This window comes from Pseudopodoces humilis, chromosome 25, assembly GCF_049639895.1.
Source record: "Pseudopodoces humilis isolate 2021_Gansu_Grassland_sample_001 chromosome 25, ASM4963989v1, whole genome shotgun sequence".
NCBI classification, from domain to species: domain Eukaryota; kingdom Metazoa; phylum Chordata; class Aves; order Passeriformes; family Paridae; genus Pseudopodoces; species Pseudopodoces humilis.
Genome location: NC_142224.1, coordinates 2,018,576 through 2,041,753, shown reverse-complemented (window position 1 = coordinate 2,041,753; position 23,178 = coordinate 2,018,576). Strand labels below are relative to the sequence as shown.

The following is a 23,178-nucleotide window of genomic DNA, read 5'->3' as shown; positions in this document are numbered from 1 at the left end:
GATAAATCACCTCCAGGGATGAGCTGCTGCACCGTGGGGGCGTTCAAATACAGCATTAAGGGAAGCAAAACCCCCTTTTTTTACGGGATATTCACGGTTTGGAGGCACCAAACCCTAAATAAACCACTTTTAAGGCAGGAGGGCCCTCTTGTGGATGTGGCCATGGGGGAAGGGGAGGGAAGGCAGCGACCACAGATCCATAGTGACACATTTCACCACTTAATTCACTCACTGGCTCCAAATCGAGCCCAACTCTCCCCTTCCCTCACAGAAACAACTCTTTCCCTGACTTCCCCCTTCCCAACCCTCACAGCCAGGATGGTTTCACTTGGCAGGACACAGGCCAGGACCCTGACTTAAAGCCCAGCTGCTTTTCTGGTAGGCATTTCCACCCATCTGATTACTTTAAATGAAAACTATAGGAAATGTTTATTTTGCTGTGGGGTGGGGTTTGAGCTGGCTGCAGGAGCCCTTCGCTCCCACTTTCCCAGCAAATTCCCAGGGATGGATTTGGGCTTTCCCACCGCAGCGTAGGGCAGCACTGACATCTAGCGGTCTCAATTTTGGGGCTTGGAGCTGCTTCATTCGTAGCTCAAATAATTGTCCCAAGTGTTTTCTCTGCGCTGAGGGCAGAAAGGAATAACTAAAACTCAGCCTGGAGCTGCAAATTTGGGTGTGAACCCTCTGGCAAAGCAAGGAGGGGACAGCAAAGCATCGCAGCCTGCCCAGAAACGGGGAGGTGTTGCTGCTGCAGAACAGGAATAGCAGGAGCGATGTGGTGTTGCCGCTGAAGATGAACAGATCACACGGACACAGGTAGAGGTGTGGTGAAAAGAAGAGAAAGTTACTTTTCCTCCCAGGATTTATAGGCTTGTGACCACAGCCAGGGATTGGAGGGTCAGGATAACACTTTCTCACTGCACTGGCCATGAGAGATGCCCATCACAAGACGTGTAACAGAAAGAATGTTCACATCTCTATGTTTACAGTCACTGTCCTGGGAAAGGCTTTAGAAAACCATGTCAGCAAGCTCAGAAGCTGAGTTTTCAGGGCTACAATGTGGGTCTCATCCTGGGAGCCAAAATCCCCTCGGGAGCTGCGTGCCCGGCAGGAGCAGCCCTTGGGGAAGGGGCAGGAGGGACCTGGCCGGCCCCGCAGAGCTGGGGACACGCGGAGGGGAGCGGGACACACGGTCCCAAGCTGTTTGATCAAAAGGGTCTTTAAATCACAGTGACTGGGGAGTTAATGGGTTTCACATGCTCAGGCAGCCCCTGGAAATGGGAGCGGAGAGCGAGGTTTGGGGACGGCGCATCCAGCGAGCGGTTAAGGGGCAGGAACCCCAAAAAGTCTCGAGGCTCCTCACCCTTTGCTGGGGGGAGATGCAGAGGGGCAGCCAGGTGAGGTTTTGTTATTTCCCAGAGCGTCTTTGGGCCGGTTTGTAACGAGCCCGGCGAGGCTTCAAGAAATTCCAGCTACTGTTTGCAGAGCGAGCCGCTAATGAAAACCAGCGGTGCCTCCAAGCTAAGATGCGAGCGTGTCCTCCCAGATCAAAGATGCAGCTCCGGGAGCGGAAAGCCGGGAATTAATTACATCCTGTTGCCTGCAGCCTTACCTGTCCTAGTTCAGAGCAGGGGCAGCACCTCCTGCCTCCCCTCCTGCAGGAAGGTAAAGCTCGGGGAGGTGCTGGCACCTTCACTGGGGTTTGGGGATGCAGGAGGCAGAGTCAGGGCTCGCTTTTGGCTTCTTGTCCTGGCTCTGCATTTTCCTGCTGGTGTTAAAACACAAACTGTCCCCAGCCCGAGGAAGCTGAAGAGGGAGAAAAACCCACCTGAGTCAGTGGGAAGAAGCAGCTCCAGCTGTCCTCCGGGAGAGGAGGGGGCTGCTGAGGAGACCAGCCAAGGCTCTGGGTTTTGAAGGACCCCCTTAGATATGGAGACATGTCCCAGACCAAACTCCACCACACCTGGCCTTGCTTTTCTCCCTTCCTGCAGTTTTCTGGCCGCTCTGGATTGGAAGTGTTCCTTTCCACACCTGTGTCACTGTCCACTGCAAGGATCCAAAATTATTTTAAATTATTTTTTCTTCCTCTGCTATGGTCACAAACCCTACACTTTATAAAGGAGTAACCAGAGCCATGGCCCCTGGGAAGCTGCTGCTTGCAGCCAGGGCTGTGAGTTTACTATATAGGTAGGGATGTGGCTTTCAAGTGGAGATAATAACACAGTGAGAGATGTAAATACATCCTGGAGTAAAGGGAGAGCAGCCTTTAACCCCACTCCTCATTACTCAGCACTGGCCAGACTCTGCTTTCCCAGGAATCCTGAGGTGCCAAATGCTGCTTTGCTCTTTCAATTCTTTTTAAGATTAGGCTGAGGGGGAAAGAAACCAAGTGTGGAGGAGCTGGGCCTTGGGCTGGCACTCCCAGCAAAGTTAAAGGAGCACAGCCCAAGTCCTGGGCTCCCTGTGAAGGGTGTAGAAAATCAGGGCATGGAGCAGGATAGGATCCACCACCCCCAAACTGCAGCAAGGACATCCCAGGATGTTCCAGTGCCGCACAAAGGGCACTCCAGAGGCCAGGAATTTCATGAACTAATGGAGAAGGAGGGCTTAGGAGGAAAGAAGGAGTAATATATACGTAGTGATTTCCCTTTCTCCGTGACAGCCGGTTGTTCCCTGTTCCTGAGTGGGTTCCCAGCCAGGGACAGAATGTTTCTGCCCATCTCCCAGTGTTTGCCACACTGAGCACACAGCAGCTACCTGGATTTACAGCCTGAGACTTTTATATTGCTGTAGGATTTTTCCTCACTGCAAGGGAATTCAGTCGGGGATTCAAACTCAGTCTGAAACGGGGTGAATGAAAGGTTTGTAAATGAAGTCACACAACACACACAGAGAAACAAACAAAAAAAGAGCAAGGGGAGGAGCTGGCTGCATTGTATTATTCTCATAGGTATTTTCCACAAGTCTGATTTAGCCCGTTGTCTTATTCCAGCTGGAGGAAACCCCATGTGGATCCAGCTGTTGGTTCAGAGCATGGAAACTCCTTGTACGTGTGTCCTGTTGGAGTTTTCCCTGGGGCCCAAAGCCCTCTCTGTCCCTGGCTAAGGGAAGGACATGGGAACCTCCCGAAGCACCTTCTGAAACGAGATGCTCTCCAGCTGGCATGGGCCGGGTGCTTTCCAGCTGGGAAGAGATGCTGAGAATCAGCCCTGTGGAGTAAATCCTCCCATGGTGGTGGAAGGGGACGTGTGCCAGCTCCTCTCCCGGGGGAAGGACCCCCAGAGCCTGGGAAGGATCAGCCCCGTGCGGGCAGCACTGGGGCTGAAGAAGGGGTTAATACTGGGAGAGCAACAGGCTGGAGTTGACACTTGGAGGCAGGCGGGGCTGCCGGCGCCTGATTGGCCTCAAATCGTATCCAAAAGTGGGTTGGGGTTTTTTTTTTTACTATTTTCCCCTCTTTATTTTTTTTTTCTTTCTCCGCTTCTTTTTTTATTTTTTTTCCTGTTTTTTGGGGGGATTTTTTTTTTTTTTTTTTTTTTTTTTTTTTGGTTGCGGTTTTTTTTTCTCTCTCTCTCTCTCTCTCTTTCACTTCCCCTCCTCCCCCAGGCTCCGGCTGGCAGGGGAGGGGAGTGGGGAGAACAGCGAGAGATCAAAAATAAACCTCTTATGTCAAAGCCGGGGGGAGAAAGTATAAATACAGCGGGCTCGGCGGCCGGCGCGGAGGCTGCGGGGGAAGAGCCCGGGGGGTGCGGGGCCGTGCCGGGATGGGGCGGCGGGCGCTGCTGGCCGGCCGGGCCCCCCCCCCCCCGCTGCTGCTGTCCCCCCCCTGGGCGCTGCCGCCGCCCCGGGACGCGCAGCCCGTGCTGCCCGCCCGCCTGCCCGCGCCCCCGGGGCAGCTGGCCCTGCGCCTGGCCGCCTTCGGCCGCGCCGTGGTCCTGCGCCTCCGCCCCGACACCGCGTTCCTGGCCCCCCGCCTCCGCCTCCAGCGCTTGGGGAGCCGCCGCCCGCCGCCGCCGCCGCCGCCGCGCCGGGGCTGCTTCTACTCGGGCGCCGGCGGGGGGGGCCCCGACGCCCCCGCCGTGCCCAGCGGCGGGGGCGGCGGCGGCCTCAGAGCCGCTTTCCTGCTGGACGGGGCGGCCTACGAGCTGCAGCCGCTCGGGCCGGGAGCGCCCGGGCCGCGCTGGAGGCGGCCGCACTGGCTGAGGAGGCGCGCGGCCCCGCCGGGGGCGCGCCCCGCGGGCAGCGCCCAGCGGCGCCTCAGGGCCCGGCCCCCCCCCGGGGCCCGGCAGCTCCAGGGGGCCCGGCAGTCCTCCAGCGCCCCGCGGCTCCTCGGGGCCCGGCAGCTCCTCGGGGCCCGGCAGTTCTCCAGCGCCCAGCAGCCCCCCAGTGCCCAGCAGCTCCCCAGCGCCCAGCCGCTCCGCAGGGCCCGGCGTTTCGTGTCGCAGGCCCGCTATGTGGAGACGCTGCTGGTGGCCGACGCGTCCATGGTGCGGTTCTACGGGGAGGATGTGGAGGTAAGGGCTGGCGGTGTCTGCCGTCCCCCCTGCACGCAGCTTTCTGTCCGTGTCTGTCCCTAACTCATCTCTTTGGTCCCCGCAGCCATCCTTCCGTCCCCCGCTGTCCCCATCCCGGCCGCCTGTCCGCCTCCTCCCATCTCCTGCGCTCCCACTGCCTCTCCATCGCCTCCATCCCTCTGTCCTCCGTACACATCCCTTCATCCCGCTCTGTCCTGTCCCCATCCCCGCCGTCTCCTCCTCCCGAATGCGCTCTTCCAGCCCTACTGCCTCTCCGTCCCCTCTGTCCTGGCCGCTGCCGGATCCCCCCAGCCCCGGGACACCGGAGACAGCTTTGAGTGAGCGAGGAGCGGAGCAGGGGGACCTTGGTCCCCACCTTCCCTTGCTGTGTCTGGGCTGTAAAACTCCGGGTCAAAGCTGCAGTGCTGATCTGTGGGGTTCACTCAGTGTTTGGGAACCCTTTCCAAGAGCCAGCATCCCTCGCACACACAGGGCACTGTGATGTCCCGTCAGCCGGTGTCCCCAAAGCTGGGGGACAGGGCGGGTTAATGCTGTCCCTGCTGCAGGGAAAGAGCCGCGCTGCAAAGCGATGGGTTTAACTCGCTCCCGGGCGGGAGCCGGGGCCAGACAGTAAATAAAGCAGGGCTGAGTAATGCGCAGCCCCGCTCCTGAGCCACCTGTTAGCAGCTGAGCAGATGGATAGATGGATGAACAGCCCTTTCCCTCAGCCGCCAGCTCCAGGAATTCTCACCCTCCTTAAACACTCTCCGCGGAGACCCTGCCCTGACCAGGATTTTGGGGAGACTCCAGGAGCAGAGACCGAGGTGCCTCAGCCCCCCACGTCCATCTCCAGGGCTGTCCATGTGCCTCATTCATCAGCACCAGGTCATTTTTCACGCCTCTGACAAAGCCAGCTCCTCACCTCTACCCTGCAGGGATGGGTGGTTCAGCCCCAAATTCAGGTTTGCACCATCGGAAATGCTCTGAGGTCTTTGCAAGGGGTAATTGTGCATTGGAGTTGCTCATTCTCGGGTTGTTTAGGCTCGGGGCTGGGAGAAGAGTCCTGGAAGCTGAAGCTCAGCAGGGAGCAGTCGGGAAGCTGAAACGGCAGCCTGGCTTTGCCACTTCTATCGACTTTATCCTTCCCCTAGGGGCTTCTCTGCTCCTAACAAAGCAGTGTTTTAATTCCAGCCCTGCTCAGGCAAGGCTGGACCTTGGGAAATGCTAAACCTTGGGGCTCCAGCTGATTTCAGCTGCTCCGCATCACTCTGGTTTTGCCCATTGCTTGGTTTTGCCACCAAGCCAGGCTGGCAGGAATAGGTAGCAGAGGGTCAGTGAGAGAGGAGTGATGCACTTGGAGGTACCCCGGGTGCTCACAGTGCTCAGAAAAGAGTCTGAAGTGGATTAAGCAGAATTTTTAAGCAACAGACCTATAAATGGTGGTGGGAATTACTCTCCCCATAGTGTGATGTTGGTTTTTGATTCCCCAAGGAAAAATAGTACAGTGAACCTTCTGCAGCCAGATGTGCACCTGATGGTTTTAAAGCAATACCCAGGGATCTCTAAATGCTAGAAATAAGGTTATATTATCCTGATAATGCCCAGCTTGAGCTGGGGAAAAAGCAACAGCCCTCTGGGTGAATCTGTGTGTGCAGGAGGGGAGGAAATGGCACCTACACATAGGCAAGGGGCTGGAACACGGGCACCCTGCCCTGGTTTGGCTGCTGCAGCCCTGGGCTGGGTGATGCTGCCTGGCTGGCTCCCATTTTACCATCATTTCCTTGGCCCCTAGAGCAATATCTTTGCATCAGTTCTCAGAGATGGGAAGGAAACCTTCAAAGATCTTGTTTTGGATGAATAGAGTAAGAGCATATTAAAATATTTGGGAGAAAACTTCCACCAGCTCTGGTGTAGCAGCTAAAAACACAACAACTAAAAAACCACCTGCTGTGTTTCTGTGTCTTTTGTTCTCTGGAACAAGAATGCAGGGAGCAGCACAACAATCTTGCTTCTCCCTAAATACCTTTCTTGTGGGGTGAAAAAAGCAGTGGCAAGTGCTGGTGGGATCTTAGAGAGCTGACTAGGAGAGATGCCCAGGGAGTTGAAATGTTGAGTCAGAATAAACCATATTTATATAATGACTTTTCTTCCCGTAACCACACTTTAATTACCAAATATTTATTAAAGGTCACCAGCATTGTTTGTATTCCCAGTCATTTTCTTGCATAAGTTGTAACAGCTCGAGCAGAAGAGTCACCCTAAGATGCGCTCAAGCGTTGGGAGTTATAATCAATGCCATGCTTGTGGTGGGAAAATGCTGTTAGTGATTTATTTCCAATCAATTTGAGCCTTACAGCTCAGCTGTTAACCTAATTTAGACAATAAGAGCTTATTCTACCTTCAATACTTTTATGTAAACCAGGAGGGAATGGTGAAGTGAGAGCAGAACTAGACCTGAAATTTGGGGGTTTAATCATTGTCTGGGCTTGATGATTGCAGGGGGTGGGATATTTGAGGGGGCAGCAGCAGCAGCAGGACAGTGCTGGGCGGTAAATCCTGGGGCATGTGGCAGGATTCAACCTGCAGGGACTGGGAAGAGCCCTCTGATGTAGGATGGGAGCGAGGCTCCAGCTGGACACAGTTTTTGCATTTTTCTTGCAGAGGATCCCAAGTGCTTGAAAACAAAGGGACTGTGAGCACCACCCACAGAATGAAGTGGGGTTTTGAGCAGGGGGAACTGAGGCAGGAGATGGGGCTATGTGCAGGAGGGCTGAGCACCTGCAGCTGGGCTGCACTTGTGAGGATGCTCTGCATGGCTCGGGAACGTTTGCCAGGACACCTAAAGCACCAGGCGGCTCCAAAACCCAGCTGCAGCATCCCCAGCCAGTTGGCAGCCAAATGGGATTCCTGTGGTGGGATTTCTCCGGTCTCTTGGGTGCAGATGAGACACATTTCCAAGCTTTCCTCCGCAAGCACGATGGCTGTGATCCCCTTTCCCTCCTCCTCTTGCAAGAGGAATCTGCTGTTCCTGACTCCTGGGGCTGGTAATGACTAAGGACCACAGCAGAATCAGATCAGTCTGGAAAAGCTGGGATTCCTTGCTGACTTCTGTGTTTTTTCCAGGCAGATTGATGAGGTTTTGGGAGTGCTGTTGCAAACCCTTCTCTTTAAGACCAGACAGGAGAGCAGGGCGTGGGGCATTGCCGGGGTCCTGCTGCCAGCTCTCCCACACCCAGATGGACAGGAGGTAAATCCAAAGGCACAGTTCTCCCACACCCACATCGACTGGAGGTAAATCCAAAGCCACCCTGGAGCCCTGGGTCCCCTCATGTCCAGGTCTTAGCCTTGCTCTAGGATATTTTGCAGTGTGAGTGGGTAAATTTGCTTAATCCCTTGACAAAAGAAGCCAGCCCCTCCTAAACCACCCCAAAGGCAACTGGAGTGGGATTAAAGGAGATCTTTGCAAAGGGGGACCTGTGTGAAGCTGCCATGCACCAGCTTTTCTTCTGGGATTTGTCCTCTGAGTGTGACCCTGAGCCTGCATCCGCTTTGGGGCAGGGGGCTGGAGGAGCAGGCAGCCTCCCTAAATATTCCTCTGGCTGGGGCACTCGCCTCACGCCGGGATATTCAACAGCTGCTGCATTTCAGGGCTTTGGAATGAAGTGTGCTGGCTCCCACTGAAGCAGCTCCATGCTGGCTCCCAAACTGTAGCACTCTTGCTCTGGGGTGCTCTCAGGATGGGGTTTTACTCCATCTCTACCTCTGGGGAGGTGGGGACAGTCTGGATGTGCCTCAGTTTCCCCTGCCTTGAACAGGGGTAATTGCTGGTTTTGTGCCCCACCTATCCAGCAAAGAGGGAAAGAGGAGGGGGGTGGAAATCATGTGGGAAACAGAACAGGGATGGGCAGGCAGGAGGGCAGGCTGGCACCCTCTCCCCTGGCTTGCCCCCCCATTTCCCTTGGCTGCCTCCCACATTTTTGCAAGGGAATTCTTGGCCCGGGCTTGAAACCACAGGAGGAGGCTGGCAGGGCAAGCAGCAGCCCCCGGGCACCCAAGCCAGGGGGGGAGCTCACAGATGGTGCCTTGGGGGAAAGGGACAACCTGAGATGTTTTTGCCAGTTGAAAGCTGGGCAGCCCTCACATCTGACCCTGGGTTTGCTTCCTTCCATCTGCCTGTGCTCCAGAATCTCAGCATTTCTTTCTTTTTTCCCGCCTCTGCAGAAATGCTGGCTTCTAGGGGGGAAAGCAGGGGGAAAACCCAACCAAATCCGAGCAACAAGCAATCCCACAGCCCCAGGCTGGGCTGGACATTGCTCCCCACACACTGGGCAGCACGTTGGAGGGAGGCAGGTTGTGCTGGGGTGTTCTGTGGGTGCTCCCTGCTGTCCTTCTGTTCTGGGTGGGTCCAGCAATATTAAATCATTCTGTGCATACCACAAGAATAGTGTCTGTGTAAGAGCACTTTCACCCATCAAAATAATAATAATAAAAATAAACACCAGCGTTCTGGTATCTTTGCAGGCTTCTGTGTGGTTCCCATGAAAGGGAATTTGTGAGAGCCTGTATCAGAAAACTCAGTCCTTCAATGAGGGTAAAGACAACCACTTCAGTTCCCCTTGCTCTGATTTGTATTTCTTTTTCCTGTCCTTCTGTTTGCTGCTGGAGGGCTCCTGTCAGGCAGTGCCTGGCTCAGGGCAGGACTCTCCCAGACACAGGGATGCTGTGGCAGGAGGGGTCTCAGGGAGCTGCTGTAATACAGGTGTGGCAGACAAAAGTCATCCCTCCTCATTTTTAGGGGGAATTGGGTGGAATTTGATACTGAGAGCAGAGGGAGCCCAGGATTGCTGCTGGGGGAACAGGGGCAGGAGGTTTGTGGGGCATCACCCTCCATAGTGCCTTGACATAGATGCAATGCATGAATGAGAAGGGGTGCTCCAGGACCCTCTCTGGTTCACACTGGTGTCCTCTCCCCCCAGAGCAGGTAAGAGGCTGATTTTTCACTTAGCAGACATCCTGCCAGATCTCCCAGGATGCTGGTTGGAAGTGGCAGGGAAGCCCCTTGTGCCTGCAGGGCTGCAGTGCCTGGCAAGAAGGCAGAAAAACCAGTGTGTTTGCAGCCCTGGGCTGCTCAAACCCATCCCAAAACACTGCCCTGCACATGATCCCAATCCCCACATCCTCAGTGCTGGAAGGAAGCCCTGGAGAAGGCAGTTTTCCCTCCTGGGCGGATGGTCCAGCCAGAACTGGTTTGCAAAGACAAGAGAGGATGGGACCAGCAGGATTCAGCTCATCCCCAGGCAGTTGTTGGCCAGAAGTGCTCAGCTGGCCTCTTCTGAGCCCTGAGGATCCATAATTTCCTTTTGGCCATGGTTTCAAGCCCTTGGCTAAGCCAAGGCAGTGCAGGTGGATTGCTGCTCTCCCCAGAGCAGTCAGGGTCCATCTGAAACCCAACCCACTCCTGCACGGGCCAGGGATGGGTATAAATAGACACCAGATGGTGGAACAAGTGAATTTGACCTTTTAATCCTCACTAAATAGCTGTTTGTTCGGTTTGCTTTCCATCTTCCCCTTCCAGACACAGGGAAGGTGGACAGATGTTTTCCAAGTCCCTCTGTTCCTACTGCTGAAAGAGGTTTTTGGCTGGATGTACCCCTGAGGATGTGAGGGTTGGTGTCCTGGGGGATTTGTGGTATGGACTGAGATCTCCCAGGTCAAATCTACTGTTATGGCCAGAAACCTCTAATGGCTTAGAAAAGGATGAAGATTTATTCCCTTGGAAGTGAGTGATGATCCCATGATGAGCAGCTCCAGCACAGAGCATCCTTCTAGATCTTCAGGGGCATAATTTTAGGAAGGCTTTATGATATTTTTAGCAAAGTTCCCAATGGACTTTCCCCACAGGGAGAACAATTCCCCCAAGTTTCATGGAGCAACGGCTTGTGGGGATCTCTCTTCAATTTGTTGCCTCTGCAGTGACTTCTCCATGACATGATTGCATGCTCTGGGCTGGATGTGAGTCATGGCATGGAGATCTGGCCAGTCTAAATAAACCAGTCTATTCCCTGCTCCCATCAGCCTTGCTGGGGCCTGCCCTTGGATAATGAGCCGGGGAGGACTTGGGATATATCTTGTTGAAACAAAACATCTGTTTACGTGGAGCTGCCAGTGACGGGATAAAATGTGGCAGAATAATTTAAAATAGCCACAAGTGTGCTGGGCAAGCAGCTCTTGGTGCAGTAAATATGCTGTATCTCTCTCAACATCTCCCTCATTTGCTAAGAAAACAGCATTTTGTGTCTCAGAAAATGGCACTGTCCTGGCAGGACCGTGATGGATGAGCACACAGAGTCAGCTTTGCTCAGGAAATGGATTTTGGGTGAAACTTGGCTATCAGAGAGGGCTCCCATCGAGTCCTTCCAGTTTAATTAGGCTCTGAATTGAGACCGCAGGGTGTAATTTGTCTGGGGAGGAGAGAAGCCACTTTCTCTTTCCCAATACTATATTGTGTAATAGCTGCATTTTTTTCTCCTGACTCTGGGCCGTGAGCGATGCCAACAGAGGAGGAATTTTGATGCTCTGATAAGATGTTTACATCAGCCTAAACATCGCTGGCGCTGTTGACATATTAAGTAATCCCTGGTCATCACCAGGCAGGGGATGCTGCTGGGCACAGTCTTGGCTGTCAAAGTGTTTTAGTCCCCGTTTGTTGCCAAGGAGGCCGGGTTCAAACCCTGTGACCCACACAGACAGAACTTTTACTGGGATGTGCGTGAGTTGGTTCCTGCCCCAGGGCAGCGAGGGCAGGGTTAATGCTTTGGGAATATGCAGAGAACTCTCCAGAAGCTGAGGTTTTTCCCAAGGAATTTCTTCCAGAGGTATTTCTAGGTTCAAAGGGTTCGTGAGAGAGGAGACACGGCGTTTGGAGAATGCCATTTATTTGGTGCATTTGCCAGGAAATGAAAATGGCAAATCTAAACTACTACATAATAGTGTTTTCTACCTGGTTTTTGAACTGAAGCTGTGAGATGGAGAAGGGGATGCAGGTGTAAAATCACATGCAGGGAAGGCAGCACTGAGTCCTTCAGCCCATGGTCGGGATGTGATGTCCTTTATAAATGAAGCTGATTCTTTCTCTTCAAACAAAACAATTGCCCCGTAGCAGAGGTTTGACCCAGGCTCTGCCTGCCCATCTCTTCCCCCACAGAACCATGTCCTGACCCTGATGTCCATGGCAGCTCGCATCTACAAGCATCCCAGCCTGAGGAACTCCATCAACCTGGTGGTGGTGAAGGTGCTGGTGGTGGAGGAGGCAGCGGCAGGGCCGGAGGTGTCCGATAACGGCGGGCTCACCCTGCGCAACTTCTGCAGCTGGCAACAAAGGTTCAACCCCCCGAGTGACCGGCACCCCGAGCACTATGACACTGCCATCCTCCTCACCAGACAGGTCAGCACCCCTCGGGAATGCTCTGCTGCAGAAAGGAAAGGGGTCAAGGAGGGGAGAAGGGGATTGATCACGGAGGTCGATGCCCCACCGTGCAAAGAATGGAGCTTGCAGTTGGGGGAGGTTTTGTCTGGGGTGCAGGCCACCAGTGGGTCGCTCACAGAGATGTTGGGGCTGAATGTGGGGCCCTCTCCCCCTGCTGACCGCTCCCCCTGCCTGGCACAAACAGGATTTCTGCGGACACCAAAGCTGTGACACGCTGGGAGTGGCAGATATCGGCACCATGTGCGACCGCAACAAGAGCTGCTCCGTGATTGAGGACGAGGGCCTGCAGGCAGCCTACACCCTGGCTCATGAACTGGGTAACACATCCTTTCCCAAGGGGAAGCCTGCTTCTTCCAGTCCTGCTGCTGGGAGGGGTTGTGGCACAGCCCAGCACCAGCATCCCTTGCCTGGGGACCACTCACTGAGCCTTGGGGAGCTTCTGGCACTGACAAAAGCTGGTTTGCACCCGCAGAAACACTAAGAAGTGCCCAAATCAGTGTAAAATGGTGCATTTGCACCAACTCAGGAAGCCTTTCTTCACTGCAAGGGTTGTTGAGCATTGGAAGGGGCTGCCCAGGGAGGTGGTGGAATCCCCATCCCTGGCATTGTTCAAGAAACACCTCGACATGGCACTCAGTGCTCTGGGCTGGGTGAAAAGGTGGGGATCAGTCACAGGTTGAACTTGAGGATCTTGGAGGTCTTTTCCAACCTTAGTGATTCTGTGATGAGCTCAGGCATGGGATCAAGCACATCTCTGCCTTGGTTTGCCATTCCTGACTAATTTTTGCCCAGAGAAGCTGTGGCTGCCACATCCCTGGGAACATTCAAGGCCAGGCTGAACAGGGCATGGAGCAACCTGGTCTAGTGGAATGCCTGTCCATGGCAGAGGGTGGAGCGAGATGAGCTTTAATTCCCTTCCATCCCAAGCAATTCTGGCTTTCTACAAATTTGCACTGCTTTGCCCTGCACACAGCAGGCTGTACCACTGAGGCAGAGCAAGCAGTCTTCTATGCCTCCTGATTTATGGCAGCAAACAGCTTTGGCAGAAATAGGAGCTGCTTGGTGCCTTACAGATGGTCCCACACAGCATGAGGAGCAGGAGCTGGGCTGGGGAGCTCAGCTGTGCTGTGTTCTCTGCTCCCCAGGCCATGTGCTCAGCATGCCCCACGATGACTCCAAGAACTGCGAGCGGCTCTTTGGGCCCCTTGGCGAGCACCATGTGATGGCCCCTCTCTTCATCCATTTGAACAAGACCCAGCCCTGGTCTCCTTGCAGTGCCATGTACCTCACCGAGTTCCTGGATGGAGGGCACGGTAAGGCTGGAGTCAGCTGCATCATCACTCAAAACAACCATGAATTTTATCCCTGCAGATAAGTGGCTTTTTTAGGGTTCAAGTGGCTTTGCTGCTGTAGGTCTGAGCAGGAAGGATTAGACTGGATTTTAAAGATTGCTCCTGATAAATTGGGTTGGTCTGGGAGAGTGGTAAGGGGGTTGAATTTTTCTAGGTGGAAATTTTCCAAGGTCTAGGAGGAGGTGATGGCTCTTTGAAATGTCCATTTGCCATGATCTCTCGGGCTCTTTGCCATGCCTGGAGGGGCAGGCGGGGTGAAGGGGGAGTCAAAGCAGACCATGGACAAGGTGTGGGGTGCCCTGCTTGGTGCAATCAGTGCCACCAAGCCCTGAAAACTCCATCTCCAGCCTAACTCCTGAACCTTGCCCAGGTGATTGCCTGCTGGATGCCCCGGCCAAGCCCGTGTCCCTGCCTGCCGAGCTGCCCGGCCGGACAGCCCTGTACAGCCTGGACCAGCAGTGCCAGCAGATCTTTGGCAAGGACTTCCAGCACTGCCCCAACACCACGGAGGAGGACATCTGTGCACAGCTGTGGTGCAGGATGGGCAGTGGGGAGCCCCTCTGCCACACCAAGAATGGCAGCTTGCCGTGGGCCGATGGAACCCCCTGCAAAGGCGAGGGGCTGTGCTGGGATGGGCGCTGTGTGCAGCAGGATACCCTGAAACCCCAGGTAAGGGGACACCAGGGAATGCTGGTGTGGTGGCACCCACCAAAGCCTCCCTCTCGTTCCCCTCCACAGCTGCACAGGGAAGGGAAAAATGGAAGGTTCATGATTTGATATAAGGACTTTGAGAAATTACTCACCAATCACCATCGTGGGCAAAACAGGCTCAAGTTAAAGATGTTAATTGAATTTATAACAAAATCAGGATAATGAGAAGTAAAATAAAACCTTAAAAACACATTCCCCCCACACCTCCCTCCTTCCCAGTCTCCCTTCTCTCTCCAGTGGGACAGGGAGGCAAGGAATGGGGTTATGGTCAGTTCACAGGCTGTTCTTGCTGATGCTCAGGGAGAGGAATCAGAGTGTTTCCCCTGCTCCAGCATGGGGTCCCTCCCATGGGAGACAGTTCTCCACAAATTTCTTCAGTGTGAGTCCTTCCCATGGACATATTCTCCACAAACTGCTGCAACATGGGTCACTCTTCCACTGGGCCAGTCCTTCAAGGACAGGTTGCTCCATTGTGGGTCTTCCACAGGGTCCCAAGTCCTTCCAGCAGACCTGCTCCAGCTTGGGTTCCTCTCTGCACAGGTCCTGCCAGGATCCAGCACCAGCTCAGGTTTCCCACGGGGTCACAGCCTCTCTCAGGCATCCCCCTGCTCTGTCCTGGCTTCCTCCAGGGGCTGCAGGTGCATCTCTGCACCCCCATGGGCTGCAGGAGCAAAGCTGCCTCACCATGATCTTCCCCACAGAATTTTGGGGGAATCTCAGCTCCAGTACCTGGAGGAATCCTTGCCTTTCCTCCTGCACTGCCCTGGGTGTCTGCAGAGCTTTTCCTCTTACATTCTCACTTCTTTCTTCTCTGCACCCAATTACATCTGCCTAATAACTTTATTTCTTCTTCTTATACACATTATCCCCAAGATCAACACCATCCCTGCTGGGCTCAGCCTTGGCCAGTGGTGGGTCCATCCTGGAGCTGGTGTTGGCTCTGCTGGACACAGGGGGAGCTTCTGGAATCTCTCTGTACCACCCCTACCCCCACAAACCCAATAAAGCTGGGCTGGGCTTGACCCTTTGGGATTCCCAAATCTCTGACCCCACCCCTGCCTCCTTCTTGACTGGCTTTGGATTGGGCTGGTTTATTTGTTAATATTTGTTACTGGCAAGTCCAGCTCGCAGACAAAATTCTGCTACTGAGCCATGGGCTGGTCTGAACCGAAACAAGCAGTGTAGATCTGCAATTAAATCACGACTTTTTGCCCTGCTGGGGAAATTAGCAGTGATTTCAGAGTCAGTCAGCAAAGTTCTCAAAGCCCAGCTTAACTTTAAGCATGTGAACAGACTGGTGGAAGTCAGAATTAACTTTGTGTGAAGTGTGTGCCAAAGCGCTTTTCTGGATCAGGGCTGGGGGAGGTTTTAGCATTGCTCCAGCCCTGAGCTTGCCCTGGGAGGGAGCAGCTGGGGATGGACAGGCTCAGAGATGGATTCAGCAGCTTCTCCTGCCTCTTGCAGCCGGCGGTGGACGGCGGTTGGGGCCCGTGGAGCGCGTGGGGCTCCTGCTCCCGGAGCTGCGGCGGAGGCATCCAGTTCTCGCACCGCCACTGCGACAGCCCCAAGCCCCGGCACGGCGGCAGCTACTGCGAGGGCCAGAGAACCAAGTACCAGTCCTGCCACACCCAGGAGTGCCCGCCGGATGGTGAGGATGGCAATTCCCAAATGCCCGCTCAGCTCCTGCCCCTGCTTCTCCAGAACAGGGATTGCTCTGCTCTCCCTTGGATATTCATATCTGGGGGGAGCAGCAGCTTCCTGCTGGGGGCTGTGACCTTCTGTGGCTGATGGAAGGAGACTGGGATCCCTCCTTCATGATGTTCCTCCTCTGCTTGCACGCTCACCACGTGCTCTCACTATCCTTAGCTCACTCCCACATTTCTGTGATGGCCAAGGACAGCAGCTCCTGCCAGCTTTCCATGGATTTTGGGCCATGTTTCACCTTTCCTTTCAGGGAAAAGCTTTCGGGAACAGCAGTGTGAGAAGTACAACAGCTACAACTTCACTGACGTGGAAGGGAATCACTTGGAGTGGGTTCCTAAGTATGCAGGAGTATCCCCCCGGGACAGATGCAAACTCTTCTGCCGAGCCCGAGGGAGGAGCGAATTCAAAGTCTTTGAGGCCAAAGTAAGATTCCTGGTGATGGGAATCACCAAAGATTCCTGGTGATGGGAATCCCTCCTGTTTACCCCATGTCAGAACTCCTCCCCAGTTACTCCTCTGCATCCCCCTTTCCAGGTGATCGATGGGACGCTGTGTGGCCCAGAGACCCTCTCCATCTGTGTCCACGGGCAGTGCATCAAGGCTGGCTGTGATCACATCATTGGGTCCTCCAAGAAGCTGGACAAGTGTGGGGTGTGCGGGGGCAATGGCTCCACTTGCAGGAAAATAACCGGCTCGCTCAACAGATCCAAGTGAGGTGCCAGGGAGAAGCTTCTGCAGGGATGGGCTGTGGGAGAAACACCAGCATCCTCTCTCATTCCCCTTTTTCTATCACTAAAGTTGTAGGCTAGGAATATATTAGGATCCAGCCAGCATCCTCAGCTGGCTGGCATTGCAAGGGCCTGGGCTCCTCCCCAGACTCCGGAGCTTAGGCTCAGTTTATTTCAGAGCAGAATTATACAAGCTAAGTAGAGCTTATTTCCTAAAATAATAACTGATGTGACGGGCTTGCTACACCACTGCAAATAAATCTGCTGGCCCAATGAGTTTACCAAACACATTTCACACCAGTGCAGTGAGTTGGACACATATTTAAGGGCTGATGTGTGATTTAAATGTTCAATAACTTTTCCCTGGGCTTGGGGGTGAATTTGAATACTGGGACAAGGGCACTGAGGCAGCCACTTCCCTCACCCAACATCTCTGTGGCTTTGCCAAAGAGCAGAATTTAAGGCTTTTATTGGAAAACCATAACAAAAGCCCAGCCATCCAGTTCCATGCAGCGAGGTGACTCACACAGTCAAATTAGATTTCCTAAATGATTTCCTTCCAGGGAACAGCTGAAACAGGGCTTCCACTCTCCTATGAGTTGTTTGTGGTTGACTAAAGGGAGATTAGCACAGGAGCTACAGCCAAGAAGAGATCCCATTAAGATCAGGGTGAGGGAGGCCAGGGTGACGGAGAGCAGAGTTTGACTCAAAGGCTTTTTTCCAAAATACTCTGAACCTAATTACTGACCGCAGCATCCACCATGGGGATCCACGGAAAATGATCCTGTGCTGGTCCCACAGTGTGAGTCACAGTGCTGAGGGCTCAGTGAAACCTGCGTGCTGTCCCGGGAGCCGTGGTGCTCCAGGGATGGGCCTTGGCTGGCTCTGCAGGAAAATGTTTCCCTGGCATGGGAATGTCCTCTGTATCCGCCAATGGGATTAATTCTGCATTGTGGCGGCTGCAAAACCCTTCAAAAAGTGAGTTTTTCTACATCTACATCTGTATCAGTACCTACATCTATATGATCTCTATATTATCTCTGTCAATAGGTGATGTCACCCTTCAGCATCCCAAACACTTCACCATTTCCAAGCATAGGAAGTGAGGGGAATTTCCCACCTAGGCTGGTGATCACAGGGCTGTTCATTTGATTGCATCGCTCATTTTCATATGTAATTCACAGAGAAATCTTCCAGCTGGGCTCACATCTAGAACATCTGCAATATCTCTAGCTCTTGAGTGCTCGGGGTTAGAGGGATGGCTTCAGAGCCAGGATCCTCAGTGCTGTTCTTACATGACTCTGCTCTCAGTAAGCCTTGAAGAATAACCGTGTCCCTTTGTCCCGTGCAGATACGGCTACAACGACATCGTCACCATCCCCGCCGGGGCCACCAACATCGACATCAAACAGCGCAGCCACCGAGGGGTCCGGCATGACGGGAATTACCTGGCCCTGAAGACTCTTGAGGGCAAGTACCTGCTGAATGGAGACTTTGCCATCTCAGCCATGGAGCAGGACATCCTCATTAAGGGCACCATCCTGAAATACAGCGGCTCCATGACGACTCTGGAGAGGCTGCAGAGCTTCCGGCAGCTCCCAGAGCCCCTGACCGTGCAGCTGCTGACGATTGCCAGCGAGGTCTTCCCACCGAAAGTCAAGTACACCTTCTTCATCCCCAAGGACGTTCCTTTCAGCAAGCAGAAGGGCAAAGAGAAGAAGTCGGTGAACGTCATCCGACCGATGCTGACCTCCCAGTGGGTCCTGGGTGACTGGTCCGAGTGCTCCAAGACGTGCGGCTCCGGCTGGCAGCGGCGGACGGTGGATTGCCGGGATGTGGAGGGTCAAACCTCCTCTGCCTGCAACAGATCCCTCAAGCCTGAGGACATCAAGCCCTGTGGAGACATGCCCTGCCCTCTCTGGCGCCTGGGTCCCTGGTCGCCCTGCTCCCAAACGTGCGGCGAGGGCGTGCGGACGCGCAACGCCTCCTGCATCGATTACACCGGGAAAATCACCGCCCCGGAGAAATGCAGCTCACCAGAGCCACCGCCGGCCACCACGGCCTGCGTGCTGCGCCAGTGCTGAGCCACACTGCGCTGCTGCACTCAAGGGTGTCACTGGGGCAGGACACAAGGGTGCTGTGGGCTCGCTCGCCAGACCAATGACCACTCTCCAGTGGTTCATCCCCACCGCATCGATGTCTACCTCAGAGGGGAGAATAACAGCGGCAAAACAGGGAGGAATCACTTCTTTTCCTTTCTTTCTTCCTTTTCTTTCTGGCTGGCTGCTCTCAGGCAAGTTGTAACTTAAAGGGAAAAATAAGCATATCTGTAGGGTGTTTCCCAAGAGCTGTGGTTGAACGTGGTTGCAGATTGCTTTTGAAAGGTTTGCTGGGGTTTGGCACTGAGGAAAATGTGGAGCCTGGTTTGGCCATCGCCTCGTCCCAGCTGCAGGTCAAGGGGGTCCAGGGTGGGTGTCTTTGCTGATAAAACTGGGATGTCTTCACAAAAGGCATGGAATGGTTTGCCATTCCCTCCCTGCAGCAGTGTGGGTGTCCTTGAGCATGAGGAGTGTTTTATCAGCTGTGGGTCTCGCTTGGGAGATAAATTTCTCATGTGAAGGAATAAGCTGAGAGCCAGATCCTAGCATGAATCAGGCAGGAAGACAGGTGAGAGATGCTTTCTGCTGGATTTATAATCTACGAGGTGACAAACCTGTCTCCAAACACCCCCAGCATGTGCGATTATTCCTAGAGCTGCTACCCCACACCTCTGTTTCCCCAGCTATAAAACCAAGGCTTAGTTACACCTGTCTTACAGGTGCAACTCACATCCACTGTGAGGATTAATTAATTCCTAATTCTGCAGTGCTCTGACTGTGAAATGCCTATTGCAATGCCCTCTGGAGCAGGTGATCTGGTGTGCCAGTGTTTCCTTTCCCATCCTTGGCTTTCAGTCCCGTGGGCTCATTTTTTCAGCTCTGCTGTAGTTTTGGAGATAATTCACTAACCTGCTTTGCAGCAGGGATGAGCCCAGGATCTGTAGATCATGCCAGAGGTGACCAGTGATGCTCTTCACCTCTGCTTTCCTGGGATGTGTGAAAACTCTCAGATCCGGTGCCAGCTCCAGCCTTACTTGAGCAGTTCCGTCCAAAACCAAGGCTGGCAAGGCTGGAGCTGCTCTTTCCCAGTGGGAAGCAGCCACATCCCTCTCCCCAGCTGCTGCCTGGCCCCAGCACAGATGGCTGTTCAGACCCTGAACTTTGCCCTTGCCGAAGCAATCGCTGGCCGTGTGCTGGCAGCAGCCAGTGCCTGGGGAGCAGGGATGGAATTTGGAAAGATTTTGCTATTGCTGGATGAGCAATTCAGTATCTCCAGGCTCCTCTCATACCCTGCTTTGGCTTCCTTTTTGGCAGCAAAATGTTGAATTTCCAGTGGGATCTGCCTTTTTCTCATAGGAAGGGGAGGAGTGCTGGAATTTTTGATGGTTCAGATTCCCCATTCACATTTATGGAGCGAATCCTTTTCCTTGTCCCTTTTGCCCGAGCGAGCCAAGCTCATGTGAGACCCTTTCCTGGCTGCCCAGACAGGTTTGGAATGGGATTGGTGGGATGAGCTGCTCCACTGAAGACAAAAACCTCAAAAAAAACCTATTTACCTGAAAACATGAAATATTCCTGTTTTATCTCCCACACATGATTTTTATCAAAACCACAGGAGCTACAGCCCAGGACTGAGGGTATTGAGGGCTTGGCTCCTTTATTTTTTTTAGGAAAGGAAAAAAACTGAAGGCCAGCTGCAGAGTTTGGATGCAGAACTGTTTGGGCTGTGGTACAGACCTACCTTTGGGCAATGTTCTACATCTGCTAATTAATCTCCAGGAATTTAAGTTCTAACAAATAGCTGGATGCTAAAGTCATGTAGCCTTGCAGGGTTATTTTCTTTTTCCCCTCTGAGTCTGCAAGGGTTTTAACTCAAAGCCAGCATGTGTTTCCTCTCCAGTGTCACCACCAGCATTTAGGATGGGTCAGGAACATCAGTCTGAGACAGTGCCAAGGAAAACGTCTGTATTTATCACACAGGAGTCGTGCACGCCAAGGGGCTTTTCCAGTTTTTTTTATAATCACTGTGCAGCTGCTTCGCTGGAGATTCCCAGATGTAAAAACTCCTTGTTGAGGGCAAATCCTGCTGCTTTTCCAGTGAGGAGGGAGGTGGGAATCCCCCTGGGAGGGGGGGACTGGAGGCAGTGATGTTCTCTTGAGGCGTGGGTGATGCTAAGTGGAATTCCTGCCCCAGGCTTCTGTAAAAACAAGTAGCCTTTACGCTGATTTAAGTCAAAGAGGTTTTATATATTAGGCTATATATATGTGTATATATATATATATATATATATATATATTTCCCTTCAGTGAAGGATTGTAGCAATGTACTGAGCCTCTTGTGTTAGGTATTTATTACAAATTTCTGTTTGGTTTTGTACAGTAGCTGTCTGGAAAGGAGAGAAAAAATAAAAAAAAAAAGGAAAAAAAAAAGATTAAAAAAACTGTGTTTTAACATGCTGCTCCTACGTCCCCTCTCTGAAAGCTGCAGGGAGCTCGGAGAGGGGATGTCTTTGCTCATTGTTCATCCACTCTGGTATCTGACTGGTGTTTCCCTCCTCCCTGGAGTTCCAACCAAGCTCTGCAAGCAAAACAAACCCAACCAAAATTAAGCTTTGGAATTCATCTTAAGGAGAGGGGGGAAAATACAATTTTCTGATTTTTAGCCTCTTGTTTGTATTTGTTTTTAATTTTGAAAACAGTCTGTTTGTGGCTCTGCCTTTACCCCTTCAATAAAGGATTTCCTGCCTTTTATCTCTTTGCATTGGTCTTTATTTGCACTTTTCTCAGGACTATTCTTATCTCCACCCCAGAGGGATTTTAAATCTCTCTTTTCCATATCTTATTGATAATAAATGGTTCATTCAGTTTTAAGATGCTGAACCAAAATATTTCATGAGAGAACAGACAAAATCCATGGAGCCAGAATTATTCTGCAGAAGTTTTGAAGCAACTCTATTTTGCAGATACCTTATGAGCACCTCCCTCTTTTCTATACCTATACAGTATATATCTATATTATATATTTATTACAGAATTATATGGTTCTATGATAATATAGAACCATTTCATATCAACCATGCATCATTTTATATTATATATGAACCATATCATATAAACCATATATCATATATTACATATGAACCATTATAGAACCATATATTGTGTATATTATGTATAGATCATATATATGTTGTTTATATTATATATAAATTATATAAATTATAATTTCTATATCATATTTATTATATATGCATAATATACATATATATCACAGAACTCTTAATTGTATTATATATATACTATATATAGATATAGATATCTATATATACTTAATCTATTAGATATATACATGTTCTATTATCATAGAATCCCATTACTTCATTCTATTCTATTCTATTCTATTCTATTCTATTCTATTCTATATTATATTATATTATATTATATTATATTATATTATATTATATTATATTATATTATATTATATTATATTATATTATATTATATTATATTATATTATATTATATTATATTTATGATATATAAATGTTATATATTATATAACATATATTAATATATAATATATATATTTATATATTTATATAAATTATATATCATATATATTATATATACATAATAGATACATAGAACTTTATTACAATATGTAATAGATGAATGTAATAGTTATATTCTAGATAATGTATCTTTATATAAGTAATGGGTATTATATATACACACAGAATAGAAATCTGTTCATGTATAGAGATAATTCTGTTTATTAGGACAGACAGCCTAAACTTAAGCAGAGGGGATTCTGATTCCTTCCCTTAACTGTGAGATAACCCCAGGCAGTGGAATTTGGTGCTCTCCTGTTCTCTGAAACACGTCAGGGCTAAATCTGGTTTGTGCCAATGGAACCAGCTCGTTGGGATAAGCCTGGGCTCATTACAGGGGAGTCTGGATACCTGCCAGCCCAGCCTGAAATCAAACAGCAGTTCTGGTTTATTTTCTATAGATTATTATATATAATACAGTAAATATAAATAATACACTATATAATATAATAAATATAAAGAATATAATTAATACAATATCAGTAATATCAATAATATAATAAAAATATAATTAATATAATGTATAATATAAGATACTATAAGATACTATAATATAATGTCATATAAATATGATTATATAATATGGTATAGTATAATATATCATATATATCATGTGTCATATCAGTATGATTATATATGATTATAAAATATGATCATATAATAATAAAATAATATAAAATATAATATAAAATAATATAGAATGTAATGTAATATAATATAACATAACAACATAACATAATAATAATATAATATAATATAATATAATATAATATAATATAATATAATATAATATAATATAATATAATTCTATTCTATTCTATTCTATTATAATATAATATATGTAATATAATATAATATAATATAATATAATATAATATAATATATAATATAATATAATATAATATAATATATAATATATAATATAATATAATATAATATAATATAATATAATATAATATAATATAATATAATAT

General features: G+C 50.6%; 1 protein-coding gene across 1 annotated transcript; it reads left to right on the top strand.

The window, feature by feature from the left end:
• The first annotated feature begins 1,379 nt into the window (after positions 1–1,379).
• ADAMTS8 (ADAM metallopeptidase with thrombospondin type 1 motif 8) lies at positions 1,380–21,345 on the top strand. The gene is made up of 10 exons (XM_005528499.3): positions 1,380–1,397; positions 3,858–4,514; positions 11,719–11,958; positions 12,185–12,317; positions 13,146–13,313; positions 13,723–14,021; positions 15,528–15,711; positions 16,018–16,190; positions 16,302–16,477; positions 17,847–21,345. Exons 1-10 carry the CDS (start codon positions 1,380–1,382, stop codon positions 18,577–18,579), a joined length of 2,781 nt encoding a protein of 926 aa, XP_005528556.2. The 3' UTR covers positions 18,580–21,345.
• Positions 21,346–23,178: the final 1,833 nt, after the last annotated feature.

Coding starts and splice junctions, on each gene's coding strand:
- ADAMTS8 (XM_005528499.3), top strand. Junction 12,318..13,145: donor CACCCTGGCTCATGAACTGG/GTAACACATCCT, acceptor TCTGCTCCCCAG/GCCATGTGCTCAGCATGCCC. Junction 16,191..16,301: donor TCAAAGTCTTTGAGGCCAAA/GTAAGATTCCTG, acceptor CCCCCTTTCCAG/GTGATCGATGGGACGCTGTG.